The sequence below is a fragment of the Theropithecus gelada genome, chromosome 3 (genome assembly GCF_003255815.1).
Source record: "Theropithecus gelada isolate Dixy chromosome 3, Tgel_1.0, whole genome shotgun sequence".
Lineage (NCBI taxonomy): Eukaryota > Metazoa > Chordata > Mammalia > Primates > Cercopithecidae > Theropithecus > Theropithecus gelada.
Genome location: NC_037670.1, coordinates 126090019 through 126111977, shown reverse-complemented (window position 1 = coordinate 126111977; position 21959 = coordinate 126090019). Strand labels below are relative to the sequence as shown.

The 21959-nt window shown below is 39.1% G+C and overlaps 1 protein-coding gene across 2 annotated transcripts in view; it reads right to left on the bottom strand.

Annotated features, from left to right (window-relative positions):
• MAGI2 (membrane associated guanylate kinase, WW and PDZ domain containing 2) overlaps positions 1–21959 on the bottom strand; it is a 1480053-nt gene that overhangs the window by 112310 nt on the left and 1345784 nt on the right. For both annotated transcript variants that reach the window (XM_025379587.1, XM_025379588.1), the window contains 2 exons: positions 5445–5630; positions 3244–3415 (listed from right to left, as the gene is read on the bottom strand). In XM_025379587.1, the coding sequence (XP_025235372.1) occupies positions 3244–3415; positions 5445–5630 (358 nt within the window). The remainder of the gene's footprint in view (positions 1–3243; positions 3416–5444; positions 5631–21959) is intronic.

Below are 21959 nucleotides of genomic sequence, written 5' to 3'. Positions count from 1 at the left end.
GGGCCCTTCAAGAATCACTTCTAGCTGGGCACGGTGGCTCATGCCTGTAATCCCCAGCACTTTGGGAGGCTGAGGCCGGTGGATCACCTGAGGTCGGGAGTTCGAGACCAGCTTGATCAACATGGAGAAACCATGTCTCTACTAAAAATACAAAATTAGTCAGGCATGGTGGCACATGCCTGTATTCCCAGCTACTAGGGAGGCTGAGGCAGGAGAATCACTTGAACCCGGGAGGCAGAGGTTGCGGTGAGCCGAGATCGCGCCACTGCACTCTAGCCTGGGCAACAAGAGCAAAGCTCTGTCTCAAAAAAAAAAAAAAAAAGAATCACTTCCTGTCCTGAGCATCTAGAGTTCAAAGTCTGTGAAAGAAGTCAATTTCCAATGCTCTTTCACTGACCTTGCCATCTTAAACTGCAAATATCAATTGCCCTTGCTAGAGAAGGTGAACTCTGCTATTTATACTTAGTTTTGAAACATATTCCATAACGGCTCTTCTGTTGTTTTCAACAAATGCTTCTCCTTGAATAGTGTTTTTGCTTATCTTCATATTGAACATATTTTATACTTCCTGAGTACACACCCAAAAGATGTTAAAGGACTGAGAAATGGGGAGAAGTGTATGGGGTGTCCTGGGAAGCCAATCCAAGAGTAAGTTCCACAGGAAAAAATATCGCTCATTCTAACTCACAACGTAGACATTCGCAAGCAGATTGCCATTTTATTTTATCCTGCTCTAACATGGGAGTGGGCTGAATTTGACATGTAGGTGGGCACTCCTTGTACAAATGAAGAAATAGGAAATTCATGCCATGCACTTGGCATATAAACTGTCTTAGAGATATCTCCAGCCTGATATAAAATAATGGCAAAGAGTTTTCCATCTGATACCATGGCCATCTTTAAACGCAATTAGGAAAAATGTTTCTGGCACCTGTAAGATTACTGAATCTCTTCATTCACATGCAAATGAGCCACCACCAACAATCACAGAGTTCAGCCAGGAAACCTGAGTGCCTGTAAAGGGCCCTAGAGTTGGAGTGGGCACTTCCTAGGCTGTTAATATAGTAATAGAAGCAAAATATCTTAGAAGCAATGTAGTAGTAGAAGCAGCAAAATACCTCAGAACTCTGGGCAAATATGTTGGTGGCTTATAAACATTTGGATTAGGTCAATCTGAATCCCAGAGCTAGGAATATTTCATTCTGCAGTCAGGATGTCCAAAGACCGCTGCTTCTGTGATAGGGAACAAGGTATCCCAGTTGTGAGCTGGTAGCAGATGGGACATGGCAGTGGCTGCATCCAGCTGTTGCTCTCCCCTCAGCACACCAGGGATGAGCTCACCCACTCAAGGCTGGAAGCAAGAACCATGTCCAGGGAAATCTGACTCTGGAAAGGAGAATGGAATGTGGCTGCGAGATTAATCGACAGCGGCAAGAAATGTCTGAAGCTGGCTCAGGGACTACTGGGGCGCTCAAGTCCTTCCTCTTGAGTCTAAGATGAATTCTGGGGAAAGCCAGTGCAATCTGTTGAAGTGATAGACGTTGAGAGCAAACACTTCTGGGGCTCATTACTGAAACACTCAGGACTTACCCTTCTTATGGCTTGTCAAATTCTCACCTCTGCATTAGTTGTTTTATGGGGCTTTTCTCTTCCTTGCATATATTAAAAACATAAGCAGCTGAGGACAACCAGACATTTACTTTTCTATGAAAGCAAATGGGAAATCAGTAGAATGAGGCTTTGTAGAAATGCCACCTGTGGCACAGGGAACACAGTTTGCTTTGCAACAATGTGAATGATGAACCCAGAGAGAGTTCTGGGAATCAAAAACAGAGTCTCACTTCATCTTCACCATCATGGGAGGAGAGGGATGGGAAGCAGATGTTCGGAAAACATTAGAATCATTAAAAAGGCCAGTGAGGAGTTCGCATGCAGAGGTGTTTCTGTGAGTTGTTTTGTTTCGTTGTTGTTGTTGTTTCCGACGGAAAGGGAGAAAGCATCATGGGAACACCGCTTCATCTTTTTCTTTCATGGCTCAACCCAACCCAGGCTCCCTGTTACATACAGGTCACAATAAGAAGACAATGTTGTTCTTCTGACAATGTTTTTCTGGAAGTTCAAAGTGTCTTATTCATTAGTTTGTGATGCCTATCTCTAATGCTATGTGTGGAATAGAAGAACCTCATTAGATTGTGAGTAGGAGGATGTAAGGTTATTATAATCAGTAAACATGCTAATTTATTTTATTTTTGAGACAGAGTCTCACTCTGTCATCCATGCTGGAGTGTCACAGGAATGTTCTCAGCTCACTGCAACCTCCACCTCCTGGGTTTAAGTGATTCTCCTGCCTCAGCCTCCCAAGTAGCTGGGACTATAGGCATGTACCACCATGACCGGCTAACTTTTGTATTTTTTGTAGAGATGGGGTTTTACCACGTTGCTCATGCTGGTCTTGAACTTCTGGGCTCAAGCAATCCTCACATCTCAGCTTCCCAAAGTGCTGAGATTATAGGCGTGAGCCACCACACTGGCTGGTAATATTTACTAATGCCTACAAATCCTTCAACATTCTCCCCACTTTGACATCATCATCATTCTCTGAGCCATGACCTTTGTGGTTCAATGGAAGCAGCCACCTCCTAACTGCTTAACCTGCATTCACCCTGCCAGCCTCCTGTGTGCTCTCTGCAGGGCAGACCAGGAGGCCTTCTTATAAAGCAAATCTAATGATAACACTCCTCAGCTGAAGACCCTTCAATGACTTCCTGCTGTACTTAAAGATCAAAACATTGAGTAAGCATGCTTACAAGGCCCTTTAGGGTTGGCCCCAGCCACCCTCACTGGCTTCATCTCACATCATACTCTTCTTCTGCCACTCCACATATTGGCCGTATTTCTGTCATTCATACTGCATGCTTGCTCCTGCCAGAGGGCCTCTGAGTAAGTTCTTCACTCTGGACTCCCTTTAACATGCTCTTCAGCTGTTAAGCCCTACTCATCTGCAACTGCTCACCATTTCTTCAGGAAAGCATCTCTCTTTGTGAAGGACAGACACTCAGCTATCTTTACTAATAAAACCATATGTATAACACACACGCAACCTCAAAATCACACACAGGTACGCATGGCAATTTCCACTTTATGAAAATCTCTCTCTCTGCTTGTCCTGTGCTGTCCCCAAATGCTCCCTCCTCTCCCCACCCCATCACCTCTCAGAATCACAAAAGTCAGAGGAAACTTTACCTATTTTCATGTCCTTGCAGCTGAAGTGGTTGAGGTGGTGCTGGCTGGGCGACGGGGCTGTTGGGGGTGGCTGGGCTTGGTTGGGCCAGGGGACTCTGCTGTGCCAGGGGACTCTGCTGCGCCAGGGGACTCTGCTTCTCTGAGCTGGGTGCCGAGGTGGGGCTGTTGAGCTCTGCGATGGAGAACCACAGTGGCAGATGCAGTCAGGTTAGCATTGATAAGGGGAAAGAGGTGACCACAGGTGGTGACTTTGCCTCTGCTGATGACTCAGGCTTTGGTTATTTCCGTTTCTGCTAGGTTTTTAGATAGCAGGTTAATCTTATCAAGTTCTAATACCATTTCTGAAATTTGTATTCTTTCATTAATGATCACTATGGAACAAGGCTATGAACAGTATCTTGTCATTCTGCCAGAAGAAAAGATTACCAAAAAACCTTGTAAAACTATGAAAAAAAAAATTCAAAGGACTAAGCTCTAAAACATGCTCTATTTTTGCAGCATTGCTTACTGAGAGAAAATGGATCAGCCATCACTTTTGGCTTGTAATAAACAGTCTGAAGAGTCTTTCAAAGTGTGGATAAAGAATGAACCATTAAAAGGAAAATGTTTTTTACAATCTTTTCCTCATCCCTTGTCAGTCTTATTACCTCATAGCCCACTGGACTCCACATTTCTCCAGAAAGAAAAAGAATGCTGGACACAAGAAGATTCACAAAACTGTTCTTTTAAATAACTGCTTCTGGACTTCTTTCCTAATAACATCAAATTTTCAACTGAAATTGACTATATATTGGAATAAGGGCCCAACAACAGATACATTCCAGACTTGGAAAACTGAGAAGTATTTAGACTTTCAGTGAGCAATCTGGTTTGCAGTTAATTTCCATTGAATTGTTTATACATGTTGGTGTCTGCAGATAGTAGGTTAAAAAACAGCATGGCCATTTTCTTTTCTCTCTCTTTTTTTTTTTTTTGATTGGGTAAGAAAAGGAAGGTGATCTATTAGCATTCCCCTATAAACTCCTCTCCCCCTGCCCTTTTTTCCCCCACAGTCCAAATCTTTTAATTCCTTCTCCATTTATATCAGGGTTTCCCAGACTCAGCCCTGTTGGCATTTTGGGCTGGGTAAATCTTTCCTGTGGGCGGCTGTCCTGTGCATTTTAGGATGGTTGGCAGCATCCCTGGCCTCCACCCACTAGATGGCAGCAGCATGCCCACCCCAACCAAGACAGTCAAAAACGCCTCCAGACTTTACAAAATGTCCCCTGGAAGGACAAAACCACCCCCGTTGAGAACTACTGTTTTATATTTAAAGTCAAGTGGCTGTTTAGCCATTTGCTGTCTACATGTCAGATAATCCTAAAATGGAATTGGGGGCTGAATAAAACAGAAGGTACCAAGTTGAGTGAGCCCATCAGCCTCTGTGTGGGACACTCATCAGTGAGCTCCAGAAATGGAATTCTTCAAATTGTTAATGAGTCAGCAGCCAGAAACTAGTCATGAACCCATTGTCTCTGGAAATGGTGAATTTCCGGTGCGGGGATGTTCACAGCTCCATGACCCCCAGGGCATGGTTATGAACTGTGATGTTCACTACTCTTCTGAGCCTCAGAGGGGAGTCCTTGTACAGATAAATTCAAAAGACTCAGTGGGAATTTTAAATTCTTACCAGATGCAACATTTTCTAAGTGAGCTCTCTTTATACCACAAAACCTCACGTTTTCAAAATCAATCTGACTTTGAAGAATCCTCTAGAGACTTCCTGTTAACGTAAATATTTTTTTTTTCAGATTTGTAACTATCACCTCTGTTGAATGAATTCTGACTTAATATAAACATAAAAGGGGGGGCCCACAGGGAATGATTGAATAACCTGGTGTCTCGGAATTCAAACTATTTGCTAAAAGGCGAAAGGTTTATGTGATCTGAAGAGAAACCGGAGTATATGGAATTCACACTATTTGGCCTGCAATGCCACATAGCTTGACCTCTGAATGAGACAGGTACTGAATAAACATGATATGGATTGCAACTGAGTGTGAGTTTTTGCAAAAGTAGAAATAATAATCAACCTCTGACACTCTGACACCACAGTGACGGCAGGCAGGTGCACTCCACGACCCTGGCGGGCAGGCTGAGAACAGCCGGTGAGTGTGTCCGTGTGTTGACCGCCTCTCTGCAAGGCTGCCTCAGGCACTCACCCTCCTGAGGAATGATGCGAAGGGTGACACTAAGACCTGCATCCTTGATGAGCTTCACGATGTCAGCGTGAGGCATGTTGATGATAGACTGGCCATTCACTGCTAGGATCCGGTCTCCCACTTTTAGTTTTGCACAGCGATCTGCAGGACTCCCATCAATGATGCGTCCGATTTTATGGGGCACAGCTAAAAAAACCCCAACAGAAATAGGTATCAGGGACATCACCAATACATGTTCTTTCAGTCCCAGCCCCAAAGGAAACAATGAAATGTCAGAATTCCTTCCTTTGTTAGTATATTTGCCTTTTGAAATCACACTGATTTCTATCAAATGGGGTCCTGTGCATACTACTGAGACCAGAGTTTCTAAATTCAAGTCCTTTGCAGTGATAGGCCAATTCCAAACACAGACCAGGGGTTCTCAAACTTTGGGGTGATTATAATTAACCTAGAGTTAAAAAGACAGCTATTTGGGCCTTACTGGGGACCATCTGAATTAGAATGTCCAGGCAGGAGGTGAGGACCGTGAGCTTTCTAAGAAGCTCCTAGGGAGATTCCAATATATATGAGTGTTTGAGGATCACATAGAACTTTGTGCCCCATGAGCTCATATTCTAGAGGCAATAATCAACAATTTAAGAAAGCTACAATAAATGCCAGAAATTCAAGTTCTTCCCTTTTATTATTTTATTGAGAGGAGAAAACAAGGAAGGAAAGAAATATGTGTTAATATGGGTAGTAGCCACTTGGTAAAGAAGTTATAACCACCTTCCTACTCATGTACTAAGCTTTAAAGGTTGATGTGTTGTCACATCTTATCTCTTCTTTCTGATTTACTTTTACATGGTGCTGATATTTTGCTAATGTCTGATATATAATGTATTTATTCAAATCTACAATGCCATGGATGGTAAGGCATACCTTTATTTTATATACTACAGGAAAAAAAATAAAAAGAAACACTGCTAACTAAATAATGATGCTCCATTGACTATAAGATGCTCTCCAACTGTCAAAATATTAAAATATAAACATGTTTAGGATTGGTAAAATGTTATATGTCTTTTAAAAACAATGTACACTTTTCTTTTTTATTTTTATTTTTTGTTTTCTGAGACGGAGTCTCGCTCTGTCACCTAGGCTGGAGGGCAGTGGCGCGATCTCGGCCCACTGCAAGCTCCGCCTTCCGGGTTCACGCCATTCTCCTGCCTCAGCCTCCTGAGGAGCTGGGACTACAGGCACCTGCCACCATGCCAAGCTATTTTTTTTTTGTATTTTTAGTAGAGACGGGGTTTCACCATGTTAGCCAGGATGGTGTCGATCTCCTGACCTCGTGATCTGCCCGCTTTGGTCTCCCAAAGTGCTGGGATTACAGGTGTGAGCCACCGCGCCTGGCTTATTTTCTTTTTACTATTTACTTACATGTGTGAGGAGAGCCACACACATGGGAATACAGATTTTCCTGGCAGTGTAAATGTTTCAAGATAACTATTTCTGGGGTGGACATCAATAGTATACACGCGTAAACTCCCTTAAGGAGCTTACCAAACTAGAAACCTATTCCCTTTCCTTTCTCCCTTCAAGACTGTGAGCCCCAGCTCAGAAACCTGTCAATAACTCTGTGTTGTTGCTCTCTCTATGGAATCAGGTACTGCTTTGATATGCAGAAATATGCAAAAATGCAACCCACCATCCAGTATGTTTCAGGGATGTCTATTCCTTGAACTCTCAATCTTGCACATGCTTTACAGCGAAAGGCAGAACATTAGTTAATAACCATGGCAAGGAAGGACAGTTAGTGAGTTAATGAGCCAGTACCTTGTTCATTCTTCTATTGTGAAAGGTTATAGACAGCATATGAAAATATTGGCTGAGCCTGTGTCCCTGAAGTGAAACTCATCATGTTGGAAACTCAAACACATTTTTATTTACCATAAGCACTAATGGCTTTAACTAAGAACACCTTATGTAGATCATCTAGGAATCTTAGGACAATCAATATATTTTTCAAGTAGAAATATAATAAGAACTCATTAATTTACTGATTTAAAAAAAGATGTAAGCATTGCAAGGTATTTGGTTTTCAACTATAATTAGGGTGAACTTTAGTTTCTGTTTTTGTTCCCTTTCATGTTCAACAGTGTCTTGGAATGTATGATTCATCAATGATTTAGCCTCCCTAGCCATAATGTATATATTGTTATCTGTCCTGTGACCTCTGCAAAATTACCTAACTTCTCCGAGTTTATTTTTCAACAGTAAAATTGGTATACTAGTACTACTGACTTCACAGACTGCATCTGAGAATTAAATGAGTTATCATATGTAAAGTGAGTAGAACAATGCCTGACATGTGAGAACTGATCTATAAGTATTAACTGTCATTCTTTTTATTACTATCATCTTTTAAATATTTCTCATATCACTATTAAGGGGGATGTGTGTGCTTGTGTGTAGGTACCAACTTGGTTTCTTTCCACATGGGGTAAACCTGTAATACTGCTAGAATTGAAGGAACACTTAGCTTACTACAGGATTATACAGAGCAATATCCACTAAGTTTCAACACAGGAAAATAGCTTCAGTTATGAAAGAGATGTGTTGGGTGGATTAGATAGACACTGGATGAGGTCAAGGGTCTATGTTCTCTGATTTACAAAAAAGACGATGTTGCAGGTCTCTGTAGGAAAACATCAACTTGTAAGAGTTTATTATTCAAAAGGAAATCAGCATGATTTAAATCTCTTAATCACCCACACTGAGTCCTACACATATAAACACACACGCTTTCATATTTATTGAACGCTATTAAACATTTTTCTTCCTACCTCTTACGAGTACCCACCTGAGCCAAGCACTGTGCTAAGTGATATATATGTGTATATATATATATGTATATATCCATTAAAAAATATCCTTAACAAATCATATGAAATATTTGATATCATTACAAGTTTACAGTAGAGGAAACTGAAGCATATAGCAGTTATTAGTTTGTCCAAGGTCACATATGCCAAACAGGGCTTAGAACCCTAGTCTATCAGATTTCATAGCCTTTGCTGTTAGTGTAGCCACCACCCTGCATCTCTTGACTTTTCTGGCTCAGATCTCTAATCTATTACTTGCTTTGCGAGTATCTGGTGCTTTTATTTGATGAGTACAGCCTGCCTCTAAGCCAGGAACTAAACACTTCATAAGTGGTCCTGATTCACGGGTGAGCGGAAGTCAGGAACTTTGCCTGAAGCAGGTTCTTTGTTGCAACTGTCTTTTGACAGGCAAAGTGAGAGGAGGAGAGAGAAGAGAGAGAAAAGGAGAGGAAATTGAACAGCTCTTCAGATCCTGTTTAGTTAGGACATCACATCATGGTGTCATTCTTTTGTGGGAAGTAATTTCTTTGGGTTTTAGAAATACTGACATTTGAAATGAAATTTAAAAACATACTTCAAAACACAAATGGTATTTGGATGATTTTCTGTTTTGACTTATTTATGCCTCTGCTCTCCTCTATTACTGTAGATCATTTAAAATTTATTGGGCATAAAACCCCAAATGTTTTAAAACATAGATTTACACACACACACACACAGACACACACAATTTGTATGCTCAACAATGATAAGCTATTACTTGTTAATTTCCAGGCACTGTGGAACTTGCTTATTTTAAATCCTTATAGCAATAGTGTGAAGTAGCTGTAAAAGTATAATAGTAATGCTAATTTCACTATTAAGAAAACAAGTGTCAAAGCCACAGTTCAAATCCTTGCCTATGGCTTCAAACCTTGGGGTTACTCCTTTCTTTTTTGATATGTTGGAGGTTGAAAGCAATTTGAATTATGAAGATCAAGGGAATGACTGGTGAGACTTAGTTTAGAAAAGCTTGCTGGTTGAGACTTCAAGATGAAAGTTTCACTGTAAACATACTTACTTGCTCATGGTAATAACTTAGTTTCAAAGCCATTTTAACTTTATTAGGGTGGCTAGAATAAAAACTAAGATAAAAAGAATAGAAATCAAAATAAAAGAATGAAAACTGAAATAAATTCAATGGTAGCCACATAAAATGACTGAGTGACTTGCATAAAATGTAAGTGAGCACACAGTTTAAAAATGTATGTTCAGTAATTGAAAGTACCTGATGTGGTTTTATTACAAATGTTTTCTATTGGCATTTACTTTAATAAAAACAGTACTTGAAACTCTTGGCAGCTAACGGCAGCCTCACTTTCCCTTTACTAGAGTTTTCCCTACATATGTAAGTGCACTGAATGTTGATGTACAACAAATGTCTGACAAGGGGTGTGCTCAGAGAGGATTCTCTCTGAAAACAAGATGCAGTTCCATTTGCTCAGTGATAAAGTCTACAGAGCCTATGACCTAAATGCTTTCAGTGCCATGCTAATGGAATTACAGAGCAAGGAAGAGGCCCTGACCTTGGTTTCTATTATTGGGATGAATGGTACTCATTAATTCCCTGAGAATTGATGACTAAGGTAACTGCCGGAGCACAGTCCATTTAGACAGCATGCCTTGCAGACATCATCTGTCAGGCAGTAACATAAATCAAGTCTTTGGATCAGTCTTCTTGACATAGTGTGCTTAGGATACACGGATATTTGGGAAAAGTTGCAATATGTCATTTGGCTTTGGACATACTGACATTTAGAAAGGAGACAATGTGTCACTAGTTAGAAATTTCCTTTTAATTGAAAATCATATAAATTATGGAAAAAAGAAACTCAGTTTTCTATGTCTTTATTCCTTTATAGATAAAACAATATTGTCTCTTCATATTGCAACATGTTTTATATTTTCCCATAGATGAATGAACTCTTCTGGCTGTGCTCAATGTACCACACTTGTTTTGGTAGGAATATTCAGAGATGATCAGTTGGATTGGATGTCCTCTAAGTGAGTTTGGAAGGGCTGGATTCTTGGGGTCTGTAGCCACATCACTACTGAAAGCAGTGATCCTCCTTTTTTTGCTGTTGGGTTCTCTTCTGGGACCTTGTATGGTTTACCCCGGCTCCTTCAGTAACTGGTCAAAGTGGGCTGATCCAGCCAATGAATTCCTGTTGTTTCTACTTTGGGTCAGTCCCCGTAAAGAAGACAGGATGTTTACTTGGAGGACTTTTCTTGCTTTGGTGATAGATTCTTCCTGAAATCCTAAGGGAAGGGATTATGAGATCCCCCTTCTCTCCTTTTTCCTCATTATTTTTCTTGCTGTTTATGTGTATTTCATTTCAGAGAAAGAAAAGTCTGTGACTCGTGTTTACATTTAATTATCTTCTTGCTAATAGATCCCACAAAGTGGAGTTATATGTGGAGGAAAGTATTAAACAGGGAAAGTGAATTTTCCATCAATCATGCCAAACTTACAAGAGGGAAGTTCCTGAAATGAGCATGAGAAAAATAAATACTTCAAAGGCAATCGATAGCATAAACTCTCATTGGCTCGCATTTCCATTAATTTGTGAAGGTTAAACAACATGTCATTAGCTTAAAGAGGCAAAGGAAGTTAGTTTGGGTTTAGAATCTGTGACCTGATGTGAAAATAAACATTTTTTAAAAGTTAGATGATTCCAGTTGTTTTTCTTTCAATAATATGTGAAAATTACCTACTGTCTAGTTTGAATTTGTAGGTTGGAGCAGAAGGGGCAATTACTACATCAATCAACACATTTCGGAATAGCATCTTCTTAATAACAGACTCTATGCTAGGCCCTGAGGGGAAGGCAATAATAAAGCAACACATGGTAGTTGCCCTCAAGAAACTCATTGTCTGGTTGGGGAGACCAGGGATAAACTTATAAAAATATGTAAAGCCAAATGCAAATGGCAAATACATGGCAAATATAACGTGCAGCAAAAGTAGAGAGGAGGAGTGAATTCCTGAGTCCGGGTATAGACTGAGAGAATGGTGAGGAACAGGAAGGTCATTCTGGGGAGGAGGGAATATGTGCCCCTTGGTAAGTGGCAGTTCTCTTAGAAAAAAACTTATGAGGGTAAATGGGTATATAATCCAAGGAGGTTTCCAGGGAGACAAGGAGAGGTGCTTTGTGGGCTGGGGTCCCTCCTGCCCTCATAATTATTGCTTCCTTGAGATCTCTGATATGATGCCTTTAGCCCAGCTCCTGTGAATGGAGCTGTGAATGGAGACTAAGCACAGAGGAATGATGTGAGATTGTCACAAAGTGTTCCCATCTCTTTAATACATGGTGGAAACTCCTTATCTGTTTTTCTGCCTTTAGAAACCAGAGCATAATATTAATCTTGCTTATTTTCCATCGCTTCTTCCTAAAAATTCTGACTTCATATGTTTTATTGTGACAAACCCATTTAGATAGATATTGTCCCTTCCTGGAATATGACAAAGTGTCCTTCAAAGGAGTTTTCTTTGTTATCATGGGGTGGAGATGTGGGAAAAAACATGTGTTTTGTATTTTAAAGTTTTCTGTGGTAAAATTAAGAAAAAGCAGACGGCATGACTTGTTTTCCTCTAGAACGCTGTGAAATTTAGCTTTCCAAAGACGAAAACGTCTTCCCTGAAATTCATAGCCAACTGATTTGCAAAACCCAAAATCAAACAGCTGGTGTTTTAAGGACTGCATATTCAAAAAGCGCGTCCCCCCCCCCCACCCCCAGCACCCATGAGTCATTCTCTTGTGGTTGAACAGTTTAGCTACCCTGCAGTTGGTAATAAGCAGATGGTCAGACAGGAGAATGGGAAGAAGGGCCCATCACTGGCAATTTGGGAACCCGATTGAACTCACGTTGCTAAGGGCAGAAAGCATCCTATAGATACTATTAACTAAATGGCTGGAGAGAAACACTCAGCAGCCATATATTACTGTTTATGCTTTTATTTTATACCAATTGTTAAAAATTTGCATAGCTAAGTACTGAGAGTAAATTGGTAATTGAAAGAAATCTCATGACATTAGGAATTGTAATTAGCTATGACTTGACTGTTCTATTCTAGAACATGAGGCTGGGTTAAAATGGGTTTGTTGTTTGGAAACATTTGATGGGCCAGGGGTCACATGGCTAGCTTCACGTGACCTGGGCAGTCACACAGGCCACCATGCTCAAAAGGGCCTGGTGTTTGGTTTAGTCACCTGTCACCAGCTTGATATTCTTAATACTTTCTGAACAAGGACCTCACATTTTCATTTTGCACTAGACCCTGCAAATTCTGTAGTTGGTCTTTTGTAGATATGTCCATAACATATTTCCTCCTTGCATCACTCCACTGTTCTTGGTGTCTGCGATGAAAGGTGTAAATAAGAATATGTTATAGCTACCAAGAAAAATCACCAATAAGGTGGGTGGTAGGAAAGGAGCCAAAACAATCCTTTTCTCTATGGGTGCATTTTCCACTCCCCCGTACATCACTAGAAAAGGCAGTCCAAACAATTTCTGTTAAGTATACTCTTACTTTTGATTCTTCATATATTTATTGAAGAGGTCTAAAAGTTACCTTGATTCTCTTACTCCACTGTGAAAATTATTCTTATAAGTCACTGATTATTGTGTCATTGACAAAGCAACTATTCTTCTGTAACCCTCTTTAAGTAGATGTTAAGATAGATCACCATATTTCAAGGGGTTCGTGTATTCTTTTGATATGATTTTTCTCCTCACAGTCTGACAAACTGTCTAGACATTAGAGTGGCAGGAAGCAAAGAAACTTCAGAATAGTCATGATCCTCAAATCTGTAGGTGTGTGGGGTCTGGGAGCTGGACAGAGAGAATGAAAAAACATTTCCATTTGTAGATACACCTTTTTTCTTCTGTAGCAATACTTCTCATTTCTCTGTATGTCCCTGAAAATCACCTTGCCAACTTGTATAATAACTAGCAAGGATATCTTTTTTGACCTATTTGGGTCTGAATGTCATGATAGAAAATCTGGTCCCACTAAGCCAAATAAATATTAACCCTATTTCGGCAATTTTTCCATTTTTCGCAAAGACTTAGAAAAAGATACATATTTCCATTGCCCAATAAAACCAGCAACTCAGGACTTTCCAATCAAGTGGTAGAAGGTGAAATTCTGTTGTTCAACTAGAGTAATTTTAGTTAGTAAAATTGTGTAGCTTTTGGCAAGCATGGCTTGCAAATAACCAAACAGCAAGTTGATTCAGTAATAATGGAAAAAACTTTAAAGAGTTATTGATGTTGGCTGGGCGCGGCGGCTCAAGCCTGTAATCCCAGCACTTTGGGAGGCCGAGACGGGCGGATCATGAGGTCAGGAGATCGAGACCATCCTGGCTAACACGGTGAAACCCCGTCTCTACTAAAAAAAATACAAAAAACTAGCCGGGCGTGGTGGCGGGCGCCTGTAGTCCCAGCTACTCAGGAGGCTGAGGCAGAAGAATGGCGTGAACCCGGGAGGTGGAGCTTGCAGTGAGCTGAGATCCGGCCACGCACTCCAGCCTGGGTGACAGAGCGAGACTCTGTCTCAAAAAAAAAGAAAAAAAAAAAAAGAGTTATTGATGTTAAAATATGATAAAGGAATTCTTCCCTGCAGGGTAGAAAAGCCAGTTGCTTTATTCTTTTTACAAAACAGTTGCAAGGTTGAGGTGTGGTATTATACTTCCATCCCAAACATGCAAATCTACCTTTCAAAGGGCTGGTTATCCAATTTTATGATGACCAATTTAGTTCCTGAATATGGGGTTCTTTTTATTTATAATTTATTACAGAGCCTTGTCAAATTATTACTAGAAAATACTAGATGGTTCTATTATGATAAAAATTATATAAAAGTTTCAAAATTCACATAATGTAAAAGGAGAAGAGTAAATAATCTTGTAGTGATTGGAAGTATCTTATAATTAAAGCAACTTAATTACTTTTTAAGATGTCACTTTTATTTTCTGAAAAAGCATTTATTTTTAAAACTTGGTACTGATTATTAAGACAGGTACAGTTTAAATTGCCCATTTAAAAAATCCTGTCATTCCCAACCCAACCTTAAGTAAGTAAGTAAGTACTCATTACTTTGGCCTTTCCTTAATCTGAATGATTTATTTTTATGAAACTCAAGATTTTTGTGATGTTGCTTCATCAGCTTATTTCCAAAATTGCTGTATGATCTTGTTCAGTGTTGCTTAACCTTAGGACCATTTTTCTTTCACTTATAGCCCTATAGGTTTTTTTTTTTTTTTTTTTTTTTTGCCACAGACTCTTTTGTTTCTGTCTTTAAATTAGTAGCTATCCATGTTTTTGCCCTCCCACTCACTACCAATTGCTCTCAATATGATGACAATTTAAGAGACTTATAGCAAGCTAATTGTCTTCCTTACATTTTCCCTGTCTATAGATTTCTTTCCTCAGAGAGCTCTATGAGAAGTATCAGGCATTAAAGCAACTTAATTGAAGTAATATATGTGTGAACTTAAAAAAACATAACCAAAATAGTTACAATAAAAAATTCTAGTCTCTTGCCCTAACCCTCCCATCCTCTCTAGTTCTGTGACCCAAACACAAACATTTTAAATCTTTCAGCTAGCTGTTTCTTCTTCACATTTCTAATAATATTCCTATATAGCTATTTCTCATTTTATCAATGTTAGTCAATATCTATTTACTTCCTATTCTGATAGAGGATTTAGCACTCTTCCTCTGCATCCCACCTCCTCTCCTTATCCCAAAGTAGTTTTATTACAATTTAGTTAAGCCAGTTATCATTGTTTGTGGTTTTACCACATAAATCTTGTTCACTGAAGCATTTATAATTTCCTTTATTTTCTTGTACGGTTTCTTTCCTTCTTTCACCACTTCTAATCAAGGTTTCTGATTGTGCATTTTTCCTACACATCCTTAATTCCTTCCCCAAAAGCTGTTAAAATCATCGATTTAATTTATTCCTCTGAACACCTTCTCCCAGATGTAGGTAGTTTGCTCTCCAGTCTGCTGGACAGTGTCATCGTGGGGATTGTTGCTGCACTCCAAGGTGGACTCTGTGTCAGCTTTTCTGATTCACTTTTTGTTTAGTTTTTGTTATTTTAAGTTCTGAGATACATGTGCAGAACGTGAAGGTTTGTTACATAGGTATGCGTGTGCCATGGTGGTTTGCTGCACCTATTGATCCATCATCTAGGTTCCCTCTACTTGGCCCCCTGCCCCTCTACAGGCTCCGGTGTGTGTTGTTCCCCTCCCTGTGTCCATGTGTTCTCACTGTTCAACTCGGACTTATGAGTGAGAACATGCGGTGTTTGGTTTTCTGTTCCTGCTGATTCACTCTTTTATTTTGTTGAAGCATATCCTACAGCAGCTTTCTAAGAAATTGTGCAGGGATAAAACCAATTTTTCAATTCTTAGTATTTGAAAATGTGTTTATTTGTACCTTCTTTTGATTGAATTCTGGCTTAGTATTCTAGATTGTATGAAATTCCTAGAATGAAAAAATAATTTTTCTTCAGAAACTTACAGGCAGTGCTTTATTGTCTTCTAGCATCCAGTGTTACTATTGAGAGGCCTGAACCCATTAGGATTTTTGCTCCTTGTATGTGATATACTTATATTACCTTTTCTTTTTGAAAATTGTTAAAATTTTCCCTGTAATTTTTTTGTTTTGAAGTATCGCAATGGTGCATTTTAGTATGGTTCTTTGTCAGTATGGAGACTTGTTTCCTTTAGTTTGGTTTTGTGAACCTTTATTATACTATTTCTTTGATATTTTCCATTCTGTTTTTCTGATCTCTTTCTGCAACTCTTATTAGATATTGGCATCCTGGCTTGGTCTGCTGCTTCTCCGATAGATCATAAGGATTATGCCCTCATGGTAGAATTAGTACCATTATAAAAGGGCAAATTTGTCCCCCTCTTGTTCTCTTTTGGCCCTTCCTCCTTTTGCCATGGGATGACACAGCAGGAAGGCCCTTGCCAGATGCTGGCACCTTATATTAGACTTTCCAGCCTCTGTAACTGTGAGCCAATATGTATCTGTTCATTGTAAATTACCGAGTCTGTGGTATTCTGCTATAACAACACAAAATGGACTAAGATGGCTACCTCGTTGCTGTATCCTCATATGTTGGAGCAAGAGAACTCTGGTCTTTTCATCCTCTTATGAGGGCACCAATCCCATCACTGGGGCACCACCTTCATGACCTCATCTAAACCTAACTATCTCCCAAAGGCCCATCTCCAAGCACCATCACATTGGGAATTAGGGATTCAACATATAGGTTTTGGAGCAGGAGACACAAACAGTCAGTTTGTAGTAAATATCATATCTTTTTGTGGCTATAAATAAGTTTTTGAAGCTTTCTTTTGTTCCCTGAATTATCTTTATTTCTTTTATTTTCCTTTATTTCTTTCATATTTGCTTGCTTTATTATTTTAAACATAAACATTTCATGATTGTTGTATTCTATTCTGTCCTGAGTTTTTTAAGTTCTGGGGCTACCTGAGTTTCTAAAGAAATGAGTGGGTCTGTGTTATCCATATCTGTTTTAGATTTTCTCTGTCCTGCTGAGTTGTCACTTTTTTGTCTCTGAAATATCTTGACCACTCTTGTCCATTCCTTTTCTCATTCATTCACTCTTACTACTTGGGGTCTAAGAAATGAGAGCCCAAGTAGTTATAATTTATTACTATCAATTAGAAATTAGAAATATCTTTAGTAATTTTTAATCAGCTTTTGCAATCAATATTTTGGTGCCCCAGTTAGAGATTTTCAATTTGTTTGGGAAAAAAATTAAACATTTTATGTACCCAACCTTTAAAAGCCCTGTTGTCACTTGTAGTCTTGAGAGATAGAAATATAAAGGACAACTTATTTCTTTTCAAGTGTTCAGAACATGTCATAAAATTACATTTCATCAACTCCAGGTTTAGGGTTAAAAATATTCAATAAAACTACACTTTCTTTTTCTCCTCTGTATCTCTTGACTAGCTTTGAAGCACATGAGACTTCACACCCATCAATGTACTTGGCTTTGAGTAATTTCTCAGCAGGCCCAATAGAAATGGTTGATAGTTACAAGCAGGTGTTGCTGACAACTCATGTTTCTCATTTTTACAGATGCAGTGTATTTTATCTCTGCCATCTCCTTTTTCCTTTTATAGCTTCTGAAATTGTGTTTTGTAAAAAGTCACTTGGCTGTCTTCACACAGTTTCCTTGTTACAATAGGTAAATGTCAAAAGTGATCAGATGTAATATCAGACTTCCATTGAATTCCCCCAAGCCCTCCGGCAGATAATAACTTCTTGCAATATTTTCTTAATATAAATGGAAACAGATACTAACCCAGGCAAATGATCCCTCCTGAGCCAGCTGTCCTTTTCAATATGTTATCCAGAAGATTACATGAATATTTATTGGCCCTCCAGTTACACACACAAGCCAAAGTTCCACTAACAGGGTATATAGTATGTTTTAACCTGAAAGAATGCAATTTTGCATGACTGGATAAAACTAAATATGAACAGACCCTCAAGCAAAGTGTTCAGGAGCTAGAAGATCTTGATCATATATTAACTTTGAAAACAACTTGCAGTGTAACCTCTGAATGGTCAAATAAATTATGTCAGTTCCCTGACTTGAAAAGTGAGACCATCACCACATGTGGTCTCTCTTATCATTCTTTCTTACCCAAGTATTGCACATTTTGACTTCATTTGGATTTCTGCTTATATGTACTTTCTCTCATGACTTATATTTTAAAGTATTATAACTATATATGTTTTCAGTTTTACTAAGCAAATATACATTTCCATAATTTTATTTGAGACTATCATACAATGACTTTTATTATGCTAACATAAGAAATGAATGAGAAATAAAAAAGGATTGAAGAGGCTCAAAATGTGTTTTGTTGTCCATAATGAAATGCCAATTATACTGGAAGGGGAAGAGACTAAAAGTGAAAGAAAAACTCCTTGGCAAAGATACATAGATGGAAAAAAGCACATCAAAGGTCTTCAACATCATTAGTCTTTAGAGAAAAATGCAAACTAAAACCAAATGATTTGGGAGGCTGAGGCAGGAGGATTTCTTGAGCCCAGGAATTCAAAACCAGCCTCGGCAACATAGGAAGACCCTCATCTCTATCAACAAAAACCCCCAACCCCCAAAATGATATACTACTAAGCGCCAATTGGACTGGCTAAAATTTAAAAAAACCATAAAACCTAAAAATAACAAGTACTCACAGGGATTGGAAGCACCTGGAGCCTTCATACATGGAATATAAAATGATACAGCCACTTTGGAAATTGGTACCATATGAATCAGCAATCCTACACCTAGATACTTACCAAGTGAAATAAAACCAATTTCCACACAAAAAAAGACCTATGTGAAAAGATTTATAGAAGCTTTATTTGTAATTACCAGAAACAGGAAACTACCAAAATGCCCCTTAACTAGGGAATGGATAAACAACTATGGTGCATCCATACAATGGAATATTAGTTAGCAATTGAAAATGAACCAAATAGTGACACATGAAACCACATGGATGAATCTAAAATGCGTTATGCTTAGTGGAGGAAGCCAGACTCAAAAGGCTACATACTGTATCATTCCATTTACATAGGAGAGGCGAAACTATAGAACAAAACAAATCAGTGCTTGCCAGGGCTGGGAGTGGGTGAACAGCTGATTCATTATAGCAGTAGTTACAACTAAACACGTCTGTCAAAACTCAGAGTATAGACTAAAAGGGTAAACTTTACTATACAGAAATTAAACCTTTAAAACGGGGAAAAGTGAAAAAGCAGAAGGAGATAAGAAATTTTGGATGGAAATAAATAGAGATAAGTAAAAAAGAACTGATGTAGAATAACTAGGAGACAGGAGGTGAGCAGGGGAAAGTGTAAGGGTTGGAAGTCTTCAGAGAAGAAATGCTGTCTAATCTGAGTCGTAACACACAAACCGGACTTTGCCAGGTGGCCAAGGTTGGGGGAAGCAGACAGCATAGTCACAGTGGTGTGACTTGCAAAGACACAGATCTGTGGATTAGCAGTGTCTGTGTTGTGAGGGGTGGGAGTGCAGTGAGCACAGACATCACTGAGCCCTGGAATAAAGAAGGAAAGCCAGGTCATGAAAGGTCTTAATGTCTATGCTAGGGGCTTGGAATTTATATTATAGCCAATTGAGAAGCCACTAATGGATTATGACAGCTAAGTGAGATCATCAGACTCGTTTTAGAATGAGTCTGGGGATAGTAGGTATTATGAAGGGTAGACTGAAGCATAGGGAGAGTGGGAATTAGGCTGGAGGCAGGGAGGTAATTTAAAGGCCCCCACAATGCTCCAGAGTTGTGCAGTCCAACATAGTAGCTACAAGCATCATGTGGCCATTTAATTATTTGAAATCAAAGATAATTAAAACTTAAATTCCAGGACATGTCAGTCTTATTTCAAATGCTCCACAGCCACATGTGGCTAATGGCCATAGTGTTGTATAGTGCAGGATAAAACATTTCCATATTGTAGAAAGTTCTGCTGCACAGTGCTAACCTAGAACCTTAAGGAAGGCATTAGCAGTGGTGGTAGGGAATGCCTAATGTATTTGTCTTATATCTGGAAAGCATGTTTGGGTAACAGCTTGCCTTCATCCCTTAAGAGGGACAAATATAACTGTGTATAAATTCAGCTAGGATATGAATGTAGGTACCTGGAGGTCTGCTTTAAAGCTTGTGATCATACACATCAATTAGAGATGAAAGTGACTTGGCACCAGGAAGCATTGATATCAGTGATCAATTTGGCATCCAGGTTTTACTGTATTTCAATTTTGTCAAGTGTCTACAAGAGTGTGGCTATTTTTAATCTTGCTGTTCATCTAGCAAGTCTAATACACATTTGAATGAAGATTTCTAAGTTGAAATATTCTTCTTCTACTTCACATTATCTCAACTGCTCTGTGCCAGAAAACTATAAGAACTAAACCTTTCATATGTGCTCTTTCTTGCTTTCTGAAGACCCTCCTCTCATGATGAATCCGTAAGTACACATCTTTATGATGAACAGACTTCTAACAGAAGGTTTTAGGCATTTCACTCTTGAAAGCAGATGAGTTCATCAGATACCCAACATCTGGCCAACTTTGTAGAGCAAACCCTTGACTGGCTTAGAGAAATAAGATCTGGGAGAGGTCAGATTGAAAAATGAAAATGGAAATGGCACACTCCATTATTTAGTTGATTTCCTCTGGCACTGTAAAAACCTTGGGAATGCCTAGTGATCTGACTCATCACCCAGAAAAGGCTGTCTGATTAATCTGCAGAAATGATTCCAAGCAAGTGCTCAGAATAGTTTGGTTGGGAACAAATTCAGCTTCAATTGCAAAATTATTGGTGGTCAAATGCACAAATAAAAAGATCTTTTACCAGGATTTGGTGTGGTAGGAAAGAGTTTTGGTAGAAGCACTCCATGAGTTCTTGATGGAAACTGGGCATCAAATAGAAATATTTTATCCCAGGCCAAATGGGAAAAATATCGCCTTATAATACCCTTTCAACATAACTGGACAAGGGTGATAAATAACAGTACTGTGTTCACTTAACAACTTGCTCTTAAAATGGTTCCACATGTGGAACAAGCTTTATTAGGACCCTTCTCTGAAATATTTTCTTATGTAGTTGATTGTTGGGAAGAAAGAAGAAAAATAAAAAATCACAGAGAACTTAATCCACCACGAGGCCCTGAATGCAGTATAAAGAAAAACTGTCTCCTGCAAAAGTGCCCTGCGGGCTCTGAATTTGCTTAAACCTCATGTGGGAGAGTGATGGGCATCCTGCATTGGTAGAGGATCATCCTGTACATGATGCCTGGGGTCTCTTCTCAGTTGCGATCTCCCTGTACTATCTAGTGAATAAGAAGGAGCTGCAGGACATAAGCCCAGAGGAAATGGCCACTGATCACCCATTTATGAGCTTTCAAGACAACTGAATACCTAAAAGTAAGAAGATATCCACCTTCTGCTGCTGTCTGGAATCTTTGAACACAATAATAAGAACTCTTCTGAAAAATGATTCCCTAGTGGGGGAAACATGATTTATGAGCTCTATTCAACAATAAGAAAAATAGTCCAGAATTTTAGAAAATGCATTGTGAACACACAGGTTTTTTTGATAGATTGTATGGCTCCCCTTCTTGAGAATAAATAAGAATGACGGTGTTCTCTGCAGACTTATTCTACAATTTAATGATCTTCAAATTTGTTAGGGCTAGGAGAGTAAAATGTTTGCATTTGTCTTTCTATTTTACTTAATAAATGCTTCAGTGTTCCGGTATCAGAGGGCTTGGAGTTTGATTATATATGTGTGTATATATATATATTTGCACTTGTTTGCTTACTAGTAGGAACCAGCCGGCCAGGTTGTAATTTGGGAGAAAAACTAGTCATGTTCAGGATTGAAAAACTGGAATTGAATAAATAGGTTCTATTCATTCTGACCTTAGTGAGTATAATCCCATAAAGGAGTAATGCGATTCAGAAGTTGTTTAGTTGGAACTGAAATGGGTTGCTTTGTTAATGAGGATTGCAAATGA